General features: G+C 42.0%; 1 protein-coding gene across 2 annotated transcripts in view; it reads left to right on the forward strand.

The window, feature by feature from the left end:
• The window catches only part of pgm2l1 (phosphoglucomutase 2-like 1), a 122,513-nt gene that overhangs the window by 23,367 nt on the left and 85,875 nt on the right, over positions 1 to 13,271 (forward strand). For both annotated transcript variants that reach the window (XM_041199923.1, XM_041199924.1), the window contains exon 2: positions 2,896 to 3,063. In XM_041199923.1, coding sequence (XP_041055857.1) covers positions 2,896 to 3,063 — 168 coding nt within the window. The remainder of the gene's footprint in view (positions 1 to 2,895; positions 3,064 to 13,271) is intronic.

Genomic DNA, 13,271 nt, shown 5'->3' on the forward strand with positions numbered 1-13,271 from the left:
GGAAGAAAAGAGTTGACGTTTCGAGTCCTCGTGACCCTTCGACAGAACTTTGAGTTCGAGTCCGCCTCCGTCGCATCTGTTCCGATGATGCTACCTTCAAAAACAGTTCCTCTGACATGTCCTCCTTCTTCCTTAACCGAGGTTTTCCACCCACGGTCGTTGACAGGGCCCTCGACCTTGTCCGGCCCATCTCCCGCGCATCCGCCCTCACGCCTTCTCCTCCCTCCCAGAAACATGATAGGGTCCCCCTGGTCCTCACTTATCACCCCACCAGCCTCCACTTCAAAGGATCATCCTCCGCCATTTCCGCCAACTCCAGCATGATGCCACCACCAAACACATCTTCCCTTCACCCCCCCTATCGGCATTCCGTAGGGATCGCTCCCTCCGGGACACCCTGGTCCACTCCTCCATCACCCCCTACTCCTCAACCCCCTCCTATGGCACCACCCCATGCCCACGCAAAAGATGCAACACCTGCCCCTTCACTTCCTCTCTCCTCACTGTCCAAGGGCCCAAACACTCTTTTCAAGTGAAGCAGCATTTCACTTGCATCTCCCCCAACTTAGTCTACTGCATTCATTGCTCCCAGTGTGGTGGTCTCTACATTGGAGAGACCAAACATAAACTGGGCGACTGCTTTGCAGAACACCTGCGGTCTGTCCGCAAGAATGACCCAAACCTCCCTGTTGCTTGCCATTTTAACACTCCACCCTGCTCTCTTGCCCACATGTCTGTCCTTGGCTTGCTGCATTGTTCCAGTGAAGCCCAATGCAAACTGGAGGAACAACACCTCATCTTCCAACTAGGCACTTTACAGTCTTCCGGACTGAATATTGAATTCAACAACTTTAGGTCTTGAGCTCCCTCCTCCATCCCCACCCCCTTTCTGTTTCCCCCTTCCTTTTGTTTTTTCTTTCCAATAAATTATATAGATTTTTCTTTTCCCACCTATTTCCATTATTTTTAAATATTTTAAATCTTTTATGCTCCCCCCACCCCCACTAGAGCTATACCTTGAGTGCCCTACCATCCATTCTTAATCAGCACATTCATTTAGATAATATCACTAACTTTAACACCTATGTGTTCTTTTGTCCTGTTGTTTATGACATCTTTTGATGATCTGCTTCTATTACCGCTTTTGCCTACAACCACACCACCCCCCTCCAATTCTCTTTTTCTCTCTCTCTCTCTCTCTCTCTCTCTTCCCCCGAACACCTTAAACCAGCTTATATTTCAACTCTTTCTTGGACTCGAACTCAAGTTCTGTCGAAGGGTCATGAGGACTCGAAACGTCAACTCTTTTCTTCTCCACCGATGCTGCCAGACCTGCTGAGTTTTTCCAGGTAATTCTGTTTTTGTGTTGCAAATAACATAACCTGGTTCCCAGATAAAAGCCGAATATTGAGGATGCTGGAAATCAAACAAAAATAATTGGAAAAACTCAGCAGGTCTGACAGCATTTGTGGAGAGGAAGACAGAGTTAAAGTTTTGAGTCCATATGACTCTTCATCAGAACTAAAGAGAAATAGAAATGAGGTGAAATATATAAGCTGTTTAAGGGGTGGTGGAACAGGTGAAGCTGGTTAGAGGGCCAGTGATAGATGGAGGCAAAGGAGAGATTGCCAAAGATGTCATAGACAAAAGGACAAAGGGGTGTTGACGGTGGTGATATTAGCGAAAGGATGTGCTAATGATGACATTAAGGGTAGAAAGCAGGATAAGCAGGTGACAGATGGCCCTATTGGGTGTGGGGTGGGGGGAAGGGATTGAAATAGGCTAAAAGGTGGAGATAGAACAATGGATGGAAATAAATTTTAAAATAGAAATAGGTGGGAAAAGAAAAATATTTTTAAAAAATTATAATTATTAGAATAAAGGGGAGCAGAAAGGGGGCGAGGATGGAGGAGAGAGTTCATGATCTGAAGTTGTTGAACTCAATGTTAAGTCCGGAAGGCTGTAAAGTGCCTAATCGGAAGATGAGGTGCTATTCCTCCAGTTTGCGTTGAGCTTCACTGGAACATTGCAGCAGGCCAAGGACGGACATGTGAGCATGAGAGCAGGGTGGTGTATTGAAATGGCAAGCGACAGGGAGGTCTGGGTCATGCTTGCGGACAGACCGCAGGTGTTCCGCAAAGCGGTCACTCAGTCTGCGTTCCCAGGCCTGGTTATCACTTGCTGCTCTCTCGGTTTCCTGTGTGGCTCTTGATCACCCGAAAGAATTCTGTCTTCCCTCCCTGCCCAAGACAACAGCACAGTCGCTCTCTGAGGCCTAGAGTGACCAGTTCCAGACTGACTGCATGACTGTGTGGCTCCTGACCACTGAGGGTTTGGGGGGTGGGGTGGGTGGGGAAGTGGGAAACTGGTTCTGTTCTTTACTGTTGATTACATAATATATGGTTGCACACTTGCTGTGGTCATGTTTTGAAGACTTTACTCTGCTTCCAATATTTTCAGCCTCCAACTCTGTTTGATAAGCTTTATTTATTGTACTTTAGTGTAGGCCAATCATTATTTTATGGTACATGGCATTTGAGCAGCTAGTCTCTTATCGGGATGGGCCAGTTCTTGATCTGAGTTTTTATCGTTATCTGTCAACGAACAAAGGTGTTTTGGAAACTACATTCACTAGAGAGCCAAAAATGCTAAACAAAGCATCCTGGACACTTTGACCAATTTAAGCCATTTTTTTTAAAGATCGTCTAACACGTCTTTAGCTCACTGATGGTTCATGTAGTATACTCATAGCTATACTCATGTAGCTGTAGTAATCAGGCAAAGAACCTAGTTTATTAATTGTTGGGCGAGTGAAAAAGAGTTTGCAGCAACCGGCCTTTTGCTATTTTGTACTTATCAATAAGTTTATTTGAAAATATCTTTTCTTGTCCCCAGAATCCTAAGACTAAAGCTGAGATTGAGAAGTTGCTGCAAGATGGGAAGAAGAAGGAACTGCGTGATCGCCTGTGCTGCAGAATGAAGTTTGGTACAGCAGGGCTGCGTTCTGCTATGGGTGCAGGTTTCTCTTGCATTAACGACCTGACAGTCATACAGTCCACTCAGGTAAGGCTGTGAATACTTAACTGACTTTTGTGAACCCATGTAGGGCACTGAGCAAAGAGCAGGGGAGTGGGACTAATTGGATAACTTCAACCATTGTGTGGTTGGGGAAACAGAGACGTTGCAACTGTGCACAATTCTGTTCTTGTCTCACACTGGCGTGCATATCATGCAACAAGAGCCACTAAATAGTTAGTTGAAAGGAGCAGGAACTGTTCTTTAATCCATTTTTCCCAAAAATATATTTTATTCATAAAACTTGCAAAGGTGCATTCACAGTACAATTCAGATGTGGCTGTTCACATAGTGCTGAAGGCATCAATTTGGTTAAACATAGTACATGACACTCTAGGGTGTCTCAATCCACTTAAGGAAAAGATTGCAACTACATTTGCACCTAAACATTTTCTGATACATACATTGCATGATCCCTCAGGTTGTTGCAACCCCTTGGTATGTTGGAGGCGGTGGCATATTGGTATTGTCACCACTTTTTGTTCCAGAGACCCAGGGTAAAGCAATGGGGACCTGGGTTTGAATCCCACCATGGCAGATGGTTTGAATTCAATACAAATCTGAAATTAAGAATTCTGATAATAAGGAAATTGTTGTAAATTTTTGTAAAAACCCATCTGGGTCATTAATGTTCTTTAGGAAAGAAAATCTGCTGTCCTTACCTGGTCTAGCCTACATGTGACTCCAGACCCACAGCAAATGGTTGATTCTTAAATGCCCTCTGAGCAAGGGCAATTAGGGATGGGCAATAAATGCAGGACTAGCCAGTGACCTTGGCAACAACTGCACAAAGCTTCAGTAGATCCCTCAACATGTAGTTTTGGACCTTGGTGCCAGTCAGCAATACACGGACAACCAGGCAGCTCTGGATGAGCTAACTCAGGATAGATCATGGATCAAACTGTGGCCTTTTATTGTTAATATGGCTTTGGAGAAGGTCTATTCCATGCTTCATTCAAGACATTTATATTAAAATTGTTTTTCAATGTTACTAAATTGCTGATTCAACTTCATTACAAGTACCATAGGAAATTCTTTGACCCCACCTCAATGGAAGCTCATTGTTTTAACGAATTTTAGAGCCAGTTTGTCCTGGTAGTTGATCTGGAACCACTTTACTACTTTTTTTACGTATAAGTCTTCTTGAACTGTGTGCCATCCCTGGCTGAGTAGATATTTGTTGTTTTTCTAAGTCTCTATAAACTTGAGCTCATCCAAAACTCTGCTGCCAGTATTCTAACTTGCACTAAATCCCAATCCTCATCACCCCTGTGCTTGCTGATCTACATTGCTACAGGAGTCAGTGTCTCAATTTTTTATATTTTTATCCTTGTGTTCAAATCCCTATATGGCCTTGCCTCCTCCCACCTCTAGCTTCTCCTGCCCCACATCCCTCTCATGATCTCTGCATTCCTATTCTGGTCTCTTGCATATCCTTGATTTTCATTACTCCACCATTGGCGGCCATACCTTTAACTCCTCTCCTCCTTGTGCATGCTGTCTCGCGCTCCTCCTTTAAGACATTGCTTTAAATCTACTTCTTTGACCAAGTTTTTTGTTTCATGTACTAATATTTCTTTATCTCATATCTCCCCATTGTCTCAGTGGGTAGCATCTCACTTCTGAGTCAGAAGCTTGTGGGTTCAGGTCCCACTGCAGGACTTGAGTACAAAAATCAAGGCTAAGGCTCTGGTGTGGTACTGAGGGAGCACTGTGCCAACTTTTGCATGTGACGTTATGCCTTCTGCCCTCTTGGATGGATTTAAAATATCCACGGCACTATTTAGAAGAAGAGTGAGGGAATTATCCTAGATGTCCTGGCAATATTTATCCCTCAATCAACATCACAAAAACAGATTATCTGGTCATGATGTTTGTGGGACCTTGCTGTGTGCAAATTGGCTGCCATGATTCCTACATTATAACTGTAACTACACTTAAAGAATTTCATTAGCTGAGACATCCAGTGGTCGTGAAATGGTGATATAAGTGCAAGTCTGTATTTTTACGTGCCTAGGTATCAAATTTTGTTTGATAACACCGCTGTGAAGCAATTTGGGACATTTAGCTATGTTAAAGACTCTGTTTAGATGCAAGTTGCTGTTGTTATAATTGCTGTTGTTGTCCCTGCCTGTATACCTTAGAAGGTAAATAAGAGTGACTCTACCTTTTTAAATGCTATAACGGGTTGTGCATTGCTGACTCATTCAGACCAGAAGACTGCAGATTCAATTCTGATTTATGATGAATTAGCTGGACTGGCAGTAGGAGTGATGCAATTGACCTCAGCAACTTTAGATTAAGGTTTGAAAATATCCTTCACCATTTCTGCTGCTGAACACTGCACTTGTGGCCAGCAGTCGAGGACAAGACAAAACTTGTGTTTTGTCTAAAATTCAGCAGATTATTTTTTGTTTTTGTCCAGACTTGTGCATAAAGAATGGGTGAGATACTGAAAAGATGCAAAACACTGTGGAACTGCACCACACAACCTCGGAGTGGAGAATTTAAAAAAAAACTCTATTGCGGATTTTTAATGTAAACAATTTAAACTTCATTCTATTGGAGATTATCAATAGGGCTCATTACTAAAGTGACAAAGATAAGGTTACAACATCACTTTTTCTCTTACCTTCCACTTCCCTGGAATAATCACATGGTGTTTACTAAATATAGTTTCGCTCTGAAAGCCTTTTGGGTCTTTCATTTGGTATCATGAAGTAGGAACTTAGCATCTACATGATTTATAGTTTTGTGATTACAAAACAAGGCAGAAGTCTTTCTCATGGCACTTCTTTTTAACTGATGTGCAGTTGGTAGCAGATAACAGCAGTGGGCTCCTGATTAATTAAAAGGAGTCAAACTCCCGACTTCTTACTTTTCATGGATGTCCCAGAGTTGGCTCTGGTGGTGTCAAACATAGGGACATCAATCTTATTCGACTTAATGGGGATTGGCAACACAGTACCACAGGAAATCTTGGAATAGCCTGCTTGTAGGTTGTGTCTCCTTGCGAGCCCTTGTCTCTTGCAATGCAATGAAAATATAAGGGCTTTAGTGACTTTAATGAGAAAGACAGAAAAGCCACTTTAATTAATGGGACTGCATTGGGGAAGTACACTGACTCCATTGTAAATATGAACTACAAACATTGAAATTCTTCCTGTGGTCATGTTAAACACTGATGTTAAGTAATAGTAAAATTGTAATAGGAACTTCCTTTTGTGCGATTTCCTTTTGAACGTAAGAGGCTCACCCACCCTTTTAGTGTGTGACTGGAACATGATTAGGAGCTGCATTTGATGTGCAACCAATCAACATTTACTTGCCTGTAAAGGAGATGGGTGGCATGAATTTATCAGCAGACAGCAGTGCTGTTGTGACAGAGGCTCTGAAATGCAAAGTTCAATAAATCCACAAAACAAAATTGCATATATTGAGTTTATGCCATATCCAGGAATGCAGAAATTAATATCTGAATAAATGCAATGCTTAGCATTTGCAGCAGAATAGGGGACAGCACTGGGGAGCCATCCTGACATGGCAGTTGTAGAGAGGAGGGCCAGTGATTGAGGTTTCCCTGAGTGGAGCAGTGAAAGGATATCACCAGAATTTTAGTTCTGGAGACTTTGGGGGTAAATTTCAATAGTGACTGAAAAGGGAGTAGGAATCACAATGTGTGATTAACCTGTGCCCATTTGCTTCTAGTGCATGCAACCTGCAAACTTCATGCTCCCTGCTCACTTCAGGCAGTGTGCAACCAGAGCGGAGCATGTTGCTGAGTGGCTGCATGTCTGAACACTGGGTGCAAAATTGTGAGAGATTAGCATGAGATTAAACTAACCTGCACGACTTAAAGCCAGTCTGAAAGACGGGAATTGCATTTTGGCTGGCGCAGGTGCTGGAAGTCATTGTAGAAGTCAATTTGAACCAAGGAGGATCCAGGGATGGCATAACATGGGGAGAGTGGACTCCAAGGTTCTCAAGTACAGCACTGGAAACTTTTGATGCAGGTGTTGGACAAAAGGAGAGGGGCCCTCTATTCATAAGGGGCCAGGAGTCTCTCCAAGCAAACTCTAAGAAAGCTGTGAAACATAGGAACAGGAGGAGACCATTTTGCCCCTTAAGCCTGTTCCTCCCTGCAATGAGATCATGGCTGATCTGTGATCTAACAACATACCTGGATTTGTCCCAAATCCCTTAATGCACTGATTTAAAAATAAAATCTATCAGTCTGATTTTTAAAATTAACAATTGATCTAGCAGTGCAGAGAGCCTTGCCATAATCTTCCAATCCTCCTTTGACACTGCACCTTCCCTGTATCTGAGAATTGGAAATATTACACCCTTGTTCAAAGAAGGGTGTAAAGGAAAAAAACAGCAGTTATAGACCAGTCAATTTAACTTTGGTTAGAAATAATAATCTGGGACAAAATTAAAAGTTGTTTGGACAAATGTGGGTTAATTGAAGAGAACCAGCACAGATTTGTAATGGGATAATCATGTTTAACTAATCTGATAGTTTTTTGCAGAGGTAATGGAGGGTTGGTGAGGATAATGCAGTTGATGTGGTGTACATGGGCTTCCAAAAGGCCATGAAACAGGCTCGTCAGCAAAATCAAGGCCCACGGAATAAAAAAGACAGTAACATCATGGATACAAAATTGGCCAAGTGAGAGGAAATGGAGAGTAGTGGTGAACAGTTGTTTTTGTGGACTAGAGGAATGTATACAGTGGTGTTCCCCAGGGGTTGGCACTAGGATGACTGCTTTTCTTGATTTATATTAATGATTTAGACTTGGATGTGCAGGGCACATCAAAATTTGCTGATGACACAAAACTTAGAAATATTGTGAACAATGAGGAGCATAGTGAGAGACTTCAACAGGGTATAGACAAGCTGGTGAAATGGGCAGACGTGTGATAGGTGAAGTTTAATGCAGAGAAGTCTGAAATGCTATATTTTAGTAGGAAGAATGGGAAGAGATAATATAAAATAAAGGCTGCAGTCTAAAGGGGGTACAGGAACAGAGGGAGCTGGGTGTAATTGCACACAAATTGTTGAAGGTTGCAGGGCAGGTTGAGAAAGTAGTTAATCAGGCATATGGAATTCTGAGCTTTATAAATAGTCGTGGGGCCTGTGGGGGTTTGGACCAGGGTTGGGGTCCAGTAAGATAGCAGGGAGCTGGTTTGAGATGGCTTCCTGATGCTGTAATGCTGGGTAAGATTCCTAGCATTGGGCAGGGTGTGGATTGGCCGCCCCAACCCATGGAGGTTGACAGCCAGTTTGTAAAATTAAAGACCCCAATTAGGGCCTTAAAGAGGAAGATGGCCTTGTGTGCCAACCAGAGGCTCCATGGTCTGAAAAGGGGGGGCAGTGGGCAGGGAAGGCAGACTCTGTGGCTCCCCTGCACACCATCCTGCCGGAGCGTTTACCCCTCTCACCCTCAGCCCTTTATTTATTTATCCTGAAGGCATCTCCGAGGTCTTCTAGCTGCATCAGTAGTGCCCACCTCTCCTGGCTGCTGATGCTGAGGCTTCAGAGCTGCCAGTCCTCTGGGCTAGCAGCTTCAGAAGCCGTCACTGGATGGCTCTAGCATGTTTCTGTGTTCTCGCCACTCCCTAGGTAAAGAAGTTTCTTTAAATTTCTTATTGCATTTATTGGCAGTCACTACCTTGTATTCATGGCCCCTAGTTTGGATTCCCCATAAGTTTAACCAGCTTTTCTTCATCTACCCTATTAACCCTTCCATAATTTAAAAAACTTCTGTTGGATCATGCCTTGGTCATTTTGTTTTTTGAAAGAAAAATGCCCCAGACTTTTCAGTCTTTCAGTTGATGTAATTGTTGGCAGTCTGATGGGAGTGATGAGCAGTGGAAACTGACCCTTTTTTTTTTGCCCTTGTTTATGTCCACGTGTAGACCTAGCAGGTTCTGTTATATAGCCTAGCAAATTATAAACTTACAGCCTCAAGAATACTGTTGCAGTCAGCATATTGAGTTGATTGTGTGAAGCTGAATATTGGTGGGAATGAGCTTCTGAACTACTGGTTGACAGTGTGACTTTCTAATGTTTATTGTCTGACTTTTCTGCAGTCATGAGTCATTTCCGTAGCAGGCAGGCTTCCAGGTTCCCTTCTCGTGACATTTTTCTCTTTCCTGGCTTCTCAGTAAAAATGTTTTAAATGCTGACTTAAACTAGACTCTGTGCAGGGAAGGTGGGAGTGTTCAACCTTCTGATGTTGCAGTATATCCAACTATCCTGGGATGGCCACAGTTTGTTTTTGCATGTTGCTGATTTAAATTTACAGGCTTTGGGTATTTCCTCTTTCTCCCTCTTCAGTATACACGCAGAGCTATGTTCTCAGTAGGTTAGCGATGAATTACTAATGAATTCAGCATTTTAATATAAAAGCAAAATACTGCGGATGCTGTAAACCTGAAACAAAAACAAAGTGCTGGAGGAGCTCTAAGAGTCATATGGACTCGAAACGTTAACTCTGTTTCTCTCTCCATAGCTGCTGCCAGACCTGCTGAGTTATTCCAGCACTTTCTGTTTTTGTTTCAGCATTTTAATGTTTCCTTTACACATATGTTTGCATAGGGGCAGTCACCTCCAGCTATGCTACCTAGCAAGGGAGGAAGACTGAAATCTTGTTGACTGTAATCTCTAACATGGAAAGTACATGTGAACAAAATACACTATTTTCTTTCATTTTAAACAAGTGGAATCTGGAATAACATGATCAAGTTGAACATGTTTCAAAATGTTGATTGTTCTGTTGAAGAGTCATACAGACTCGAAACATTAACTGTGTTCCTCTCCGTAGATGCTGCCAGACCTGCTGAGTTTTTCCAGGTATTTTTATTTTTGTTTTGGATTTCCAGCATCCGCAGTGTTTTGCTTTTATCTTAATGTTTCAAAATATCCAAGATATCTAAAGAAAAATCAATGAAATTTATAATGATAATGGCTGAAAATAAGTAAATCCCCCATGAATGGATAGTGTTTATCCCAGAGTGCTGAACGTACTTCTTGAGCCTGCCATGCCATTTCATAAGATCATGGCTGATCTGATTGTGGCCTCAACTTCGCTTTCCTGTCTACCCCACACCTTTGATTTCCTTGTCAGTCAAGAATCTACCTAACTCAGCCTTAAAAATATTCAATGACCCTGCCTCCACTGCTCTTTAGAGAAGAAAATTCCACAGACCAACAACTCTCGAGAGGAAAAATATAATTCATCTCTGTCTTAAATGGGAGACCCTCCCCTAGTTTTAGTCTCTCTCTCTCTGACTCTCTCACTCACTCACTCACAGGGGAAAACATCCTCTTAGCATCCACCCTATTAATTTCCCTCAGGATCTAATCATTTGCTGGACCTGCATGCTGACTTTTTGTAATTCATGAACCAGAACACCTGGATCCCTCTGTACTGTAGAGTTCTGTAATCTCTCTCCATTTAAAAACTATACTGCTTTTCTATTCTTCCTGCTAAAGTGGACAAATTCACATTTTCCCACATTATTTTCCATCTGCTTGATATTTGCCCACTCACTTAATCTATCAATATCCCTTTCCAGACTCCTTACGTCCTCTTCACAACTTGCTCTCCTACCTATCTTTGTGTCATCAGCAAATTTAGCAACCATACCTTCGGTTCCTTCATCAAAATAATTTCTATAAATTGTAAAAGTTGAGGCCCCAGCATTGATCCCTGTGCAAGACCACTTGTTACCTCCTGCCAATAAGAAAAACACCCATTTATGCCTACTGTTATGATATGGCAGATGATGTCTGCCAGGCAGACCAAATCCACGTGGGAAACTTGTTTGTGCGCTATCACAACGATTTTGTATTTTTGGTAATCCAAGGTACAATACACCTTTAAGAGAATGTGAGCAAATTAACAACGTGATTGCATTACCCAATAGCTCTGTAGCGTGGGTTACAATGTCAATCAGTATTTTTAGAATAAGGTGTGATTTGAGAAGCACACGTGTTAGTACTCTGTTACTTGTGTTAATGAATAGCATGTGCTTCATCTTACATTGGTCTCTGCCCCTGCAGTATATTGTTTACCAACTCACTCACCAGTAGATAGGTGTGCAATCTTGTTTGCTGAGCAAAGCAACCCAACAGAAGGAACATAACGATATTTATTACGAGATGCGAGCACTGAATTCAGAAGTAATAAATCCACCAAAACCTTTGGATTTTAAAAAATTAAAATATTTATTAACAAAATATAAGATGTCAAGCACTTACATAAGACTACAATTACTACTACAAATTCCTTATTAACCTGACTCCCAGTTACACTCCCTTTGAAGGCAACGGTCCGAAATAGGTTTTAGATTTAAAACAGGCTCAGCAAGTTAACACAATACCCTGGACAGTGAAATTCCAAATGGTGTTTCCTCAAATCCAGCTCCATAAGACAACAGACTTATGCACAAATGCTGGTGGTTTCATTAAGGCTATTTCACACACTCACGTTAAATCTTACATGGCCGCCTTCTGACACACAGCCTTTCATTCTCCTTTTATATATGTTTCTCTCTTTTTAATGTGAATTCTGTTGTTCCATACGTCTTTGATACTGTATCTCCCTCATGATATAAAAACTTTCATGTTGTTACTATATATTGTCAGTAACTTTTGGAAAAAATAAACACATTCCTTAGCCTTGCTTATCTGGCTAGGTGTAAACAGACTAGGATCCCTTTTGAAATTCAAATATCCTTTCAGTCATTTAAAAATGCAAATTCCCTTCACATCTTGCATGCTAAGCCAGTATCCATGTTTACTCATTAGCATGTCAAGCACCTAGCTCCTTTTGATGATTTAATCTTGCAGTCCACTTGAGTCCAAATGTAATTAAATCACATATAGACAGACCCAACTGCATGCAGCATATCCATTGGTGCCCCTTTACCCACAACATGTGACTCCTTCAGAGAGCTCCAACAAATTGGTTAAACATGATTTCTCTTTCACAAAACCTGTTGACTCTGCCTGATTGCCATGAATTTTTCTAAGTGCTCTTTCATAACATTTTTAATAATAGCTTCTAACGTTTTCCCTATGACAGATGTTAAGCTAATTGGCCTGTCATCTCCTGCTTTCTGTCTGTCTCTCTCTCTCTCTCTCTCTCTCTCTCTCCCTTTTTGAATAAAGGAGTTACATTTGCTATTTTCCCAAACTAATGTATCTGGGGAATTTTGGAAAATTAAAACCAACATATGAATCAGGAGCAGGAGTAGGCCACTTGGCCCCTCATACCTGCTCTGCCATTCAATAAGATCACGGCTGATCTGAAAATAACCTCAACCCCACATTCACATCAACTATCTCATGAGCTACTCCTTTTAAGACTTGAGGATGAAGTGCATCACGTCCTGGGCATTTGTCAGCCCTCAGCTCCAACAATTCGCTAAGTACCACTTCCCTGGTGATTTGTAATTTTCCTGAGTTCTTCCCTCCTTCCAATTCCTGATTTACAGCTATTTCTGGGATGTTACTAATATCCTCCACAGTGGAGATCTTTGCAAAATACCTGTTTAATTCATCTGCCATCTCCTTATTTTTCCATTACTAATTCCACAGTCTCACTTTCTATAGGACCAACATTCAATTTGTTAACTCTTTTCTTATTTAAATATTTACAGAAATTACAAACTAGGAGCAGGTGTAGCTCACTCATCCCTTCAAGCCTGCTCTGCCATTCAATAAGATCATGGTCCCGCCATCCCAGGAATCAGTCTGGTAAACCCTCACTGCACTCCCTCTATAGCAAGAGCATCCTTCCTCAGATAAGGAGGCCAAAACTGCACACAATATTCCAGGCGTGGTCTCACCAAAGCCCTGTATAATTGCAGCAAGACATCCCTGCTCCTGTACTCTAATCCCCTGGCTATAAAGGCCAACATACCATTTGCCTTCTTTACCACTTGCTGCACCTGCATACTTACCTTCAGTGACTGGTGTATGAGGACACTCAGGCCTCATTGCACACTTCCCTCTCTCAATTTATAGCCATTCAGATAACTTGCCTTCCTGTTTTTGCTACCAAAGTGGATAACCTCACATTTATCCACATTATACTGCAACTGCCATGCATTTGCCCACTCACTCAGCTTGTCCAAATCACAATGAAGCATCTCTGCACCTTCCTCACAGCTCACCCTCCCAC

This window comes from Carcharodon carcharias, chromosome 11 (genome assembly GCF_017639515.1).
Source record: "Carcharodon carcharias isolate sCarCar2 chromosome 11, sCarCar2.pri, whole genome shotgun sequence".
Classification (NCBI taxonomy): Eukaryota; Metazoa; Chordata; class Chondrichthyes; order Lamniformes; family Lamnidae; genus Carcharodon; species Carcharodon carcharias.